Here is a 4,067-nt window from a genome sequence, read left to right on the forward strand (position 1 = left end):
GGGCTGTCTAAGGACAGCAGAGGCTGAATAACCAGCCAGGGTGAAGATGAAGCAGGCTGGGTCAGGGAGGGCCGCTCAGAACCCCCTGCTGTGGGACAGGTTCCTTGGCTGCAGGTGGCCTTCCAGTCACTCTCACTTTGTAATGAATAGGGACCCCAGCAGTGAAAACCCGACAGTGTCCCCGTATCAAACCTGCACAGCATCAGACCACCAGCCTCATTCCCACCCCACCCCCAAGACCTTCCCTCCCTCCCAGAGAGGGCAGCCCTGACCTGGTCCTCTGAGCTCTGGGAACCCCCAAGGAGACAAACGGCCTATAACAGGGACCAAGTCAGTCCCTCCAGCGGACAGAAACTTGGTCATTTGCAGGCTGCAGGGCTGACAGACCCTTCCCTCCCGCCGGGTGGGCGGGTGAGGCCCTAGGGCCAGCGTGCTCTCATCTCCACTCAACCACCTTTCTGAAACACTGCAAAGTCCCCGTCCCGAAGCTGTTGTCAGAAGGCACCCTTTGAGGGAGCTTCTGTGACCTGGGGGGATTTCTTTAACCCACGAACCCTACTTGTGCGGCCCTGCTGAAAAGGTCATGAATGACCCACCACTGGTCACTCCTTATTGAGGATGAGGAGGCAGGCTGCTGGGGGGCTGAGCGGAAAGGGGGTCCTGCCCCGAGGTGGACAGTGCTCGGAACCCAGCACAGGCAGGTGGCACAGAGACTCGGAGGCCCAGTGTGGCGGAGACAAGCTGTCTTTATTGCTGGGGGGCTGGGGCGGCTGGTGCTCAGGAGCTCTTGGTGGGGCGGGTTCGCTTCCTCTTCACCATCACCGGCTTCTTCTGGCTGCGCAGGATGGCGCTGGCCCTGCGGATGGCGGCCATGCGCAGGTCCGGCCGGTACTTGTTCTTGCGGATCATGTGGCGGATGCTGCTGAGGGTGGCCCGGGCGTTCTTGTGGATGGTGGTCCGCACGTAGGAGGTGGCCGGCTTCCTCTGGCCTGAGGGAGATCACGGGTCGGTTAGTGGGACCACGGGGTCTCGGGGTGTCAGACTCCACGCCTCCATTTGTGTGGAGAATCACAACAGGGGTGTCCTCAAACCTTCAGAGTAACCCCAGTCTGCACCACCTCCCAGCCAGACCCTGCATTTATGGGGCCTGCGGTGACCTCAGAACCCGGGCCACCTGACACAGCAAGCCAGGGGGAGGGGACACACAAGGACAGTGAGCTGACAGCAGCCCTGGACCGGGCCACACTCACTATGTTACAGGGACTCTGGCAGCCAAGTGGTAAGGAGCTGTCAACGCAGAGACGTGTGGTTCACATCCACGAGCTACACCCCAGGATAAAGATGGGCAATCATCTCATCCCCTGTGAGCAACCTCCCCTGAAAACCTGGCTCAACTATGAGTCACTTCTGACTCGACAACACATAAAAGTCATAAACTGGAAGCTGCACTGCAATCCCAGAGGCGCACAGTTCGAATCCACCAGATGCTCTGCTGGGGAAGGAGGGACAATCTCCTCCTGTACCAGTCAGATCTGATTTGATGGTACACACAAATAATAAAAGTCATAAACTGGCTGGTGGCATCTGGAGGCCAGACAGGACAGGCAGCGTGTCCACACAGGACACACGGGAGGGCTTCTGAAATGCACTTGACTCCAATGGAAACATGACCCTGACTTAAAATAAACGGTGTCAAACTACAGCCAATTTCTTAAGAGCCAAGAAAGGCTGCAGTAATTCTGTCCCCCTCCTCTGCGATCCCTGCGTCCAGGCTGGAGCTACCCTTTCAAGAAGAATCCAACTGGCTGGCTGGGTGACAAGGAGAGTCCTGGAGGGAGAAGAGCCCCTACCAGTGAGAACACCTCTTTCTATGCCCATGGGGGGCTGACTCCCCGCTAGGGCCTCCAAGGGCCAGCACCTCCTCCACATGGAGGATGGAAGGACCCATCCCCACCTGAGGGCTGATGGTTTCGGGGGACTCTTGTGATCCAGGCTTCAAACATGCCAGGTCTGGCAGAGTGCATACTGACTCCCTGGGACTCATGACAGCACCCCTGCCCTGCAGAACCGTTCTGGACTGGCATCGTGGCGGAGACCAGAACTACAGCACCCCTATGCTGGCCTTTCCACACACAGCCCAGTGTCACTACCCTGCTGCCAGCCCTGGACCAGTATTTTTTAAAAAAATCTTAATGAAACTTTACAGAGACTTTGGATTTCCATTCATTCATTGTTGCACACTTTCCTCCCTATCTCACTTTTCTCTTCAAGAAGTAAAAAAAAAACAAACACAAAAACACCTTATGTTATACAATCCCCCTCCCCACAGTCCACTATGCAGCCCTCATTCTGGACTCTTGTCGTGACAATAAGACCAAATCGTATATCCTTTCCAAACAGTTCTCTCTCTCATCTGTTTGAAAGTACTTTATCCCCTCTTAGTTTCCCCCTTGAATCATTGTTTACAAGAAACATCTCTTGACAAGAGATGTGAGAATCACTTCTCTGACCACCAGCCCAGAACTCCGGCTGCTGTCATGTCAAAGACCAGCAGGACGCTGTGGGGCAGCTTCTGCCCCAGAACCCTCTAAGGCTGTCACCTTTCAGAGAGCACATGGCCCAGTCTTTCTCCTGTGGGGTCAGCAGCTCCGTCTTTGACAGCATCACAGGATGAGAGGTGTTGGGAAGTATCCTATCCAAACACTCCACATCAGACCCCCAGGACCTGTCAACCCGGGTGATTCCTGCCTCTGATGTCCCCCAAACAGCCCACACGCACTCAGAGAGACCCTAACAGAGATCGCAGCTGCGCCCCACACCCCCTGCAAGCTCAGGCAGCCTTGGGATCAAGTTGGACTGCCCAGAGTTCTGATCCAGCCAGGTATTTCCATGTGCCAGGTTAAAGCCTACTCTTCTTTCTCCCCGTAGGTGCTACCACTCGGCTTGGAAAAGCAATCACCCGCAGGGGTGCAGGTTTCTAGATCCCACCGGGACTCGCTCCCCTGGCGGTGCTCCTGGCCCAAACTCACCTGACCTCCGCTTCATCACCACCACGACCCCCTTGTTGTCGGGGGCCGGCTCCACGCCCACGGTCTTGCGGTGGATCAGCCCATTGTAGCGGAAAGAGTTGCGGGCTTTGAGGTTATTGGGCTCCTGGGAGGGAAGGAGAGAGATAAGGTGGGATGCGTCCTTAAGCCCAGAGTCCTGGCTCCAGGACCCTCGTCCTCCCGGGGAATCGGGGGGTTCTCGGCCCCACCCCGCTCCTCCCGGGGTCCATGCGCCCCACTCACGGTGCTGTAAGTCTGCTTGTTCCTTTTAATCAAGAAGCTGGAGCAGTTACGCACGACCATCCATTGCAGATGGGCAGACATGGCGGCAGCTGCGGCGAAGAAACGCGACACGTGAGCGATCGCAAAAGGTGGGGGGGACAGACCGCCGCTCCGGGGCTGGGAACCAGGGTGGACAGGGTACGGGGGGGTCCCCGCAAACTCACAGCCGCCTAGAACTGCGTCTGCGGCGGCCTAAGCGACCTAAGGCGGCGGGGGCGGCACGCAGGCAGCGAGGTTCACTGCGGAGCGTGGGGACGGAAAAGAGCGTGGGATCGACACGGACGCGGGGGAGAGCACGGGGCAGCCGAGGTCACTCGGAGCCGCGATGGGGCCGGAGAACACCGCGCGGCGGGCTCGAGATGGCGACCACGCCGGGCCACCAAGAGCCGCGAGCTTACCTCCTAACGCAGCGGCGGCCAGAGGCGGAAAGAGACATGCAGAAGGAAGAGCCCAGCCTTTAATATGACAGACGTATTTCCGCTTCCGCCCCGCCCTCGCCTGCGCAGTCGCTCTGCCCCGCCTCCTCCCGATCTTCGCCTTTGCTCTCCGAAGCCGCTCGGGACTCTTCGGCTATTTCCGCCCACCCGATGCGTAACTCTCGGGAATCTTCGGAATCCTTCGACTCAGGAACAAAAGGGGGATGTTTCTGATGAAACTATTGGACCCCTCAATAGTTTGGCAGTTTTTCATAACCTCTCGGCTGAATTTTCCGAGCGCTCTGACTTTTTCGAGTCCGGT

General features: G+C 57.7%; 1 protein-coding gene across 1 annotated transcript; it reads right to left on the reverse strand.

Moving 5' to 3' along the window:
* Positions 1 to 733: 733 nt before the first annotated feature.
* On the reverse strand, positions 734 to 3,755 carry RPL28 (ribosomal protein L28). The gene is made up of 4 exons (XM_006901826.1): positions 3,728 to 3,755; positions 3,291 to 3,379; positions 3,030 to 3,153; positions 734 to 989 (listed from the first exon to the last, which is right to left on the reverse strand). Exons 2-4 carry the CDS (start codon positions 3,369 to 3,371, stop codon positions 778 to 780), a joined length of 417 nt encoding a protein of 138 aa, XP_006901888.1. The 5' UTR covers positions 3,372 to 3,379; positions 3,728 to 3,755; the 3' UTR covers positions 734 to 777.
* Positions 3,756 to 4,067: the final 312 nt, after the last annotated feature.

Source organism: Elephantulus edwardii, unplaced genomic scaffold, assembly GCF_000299155.1.
Source record: "Elephantulus edwardii isolate Elephantulus edwardi_28Jun2011 unplaced genomic scaffold, EleEdw1.0 scaffold00348, whole genome shotgun sequence".
NCBI lineage: Eukaryota > Metazoa > Chordata > Mammalia > Macroscelidea > Macroscelididae > Elephantulus > Elephantulus edwardii.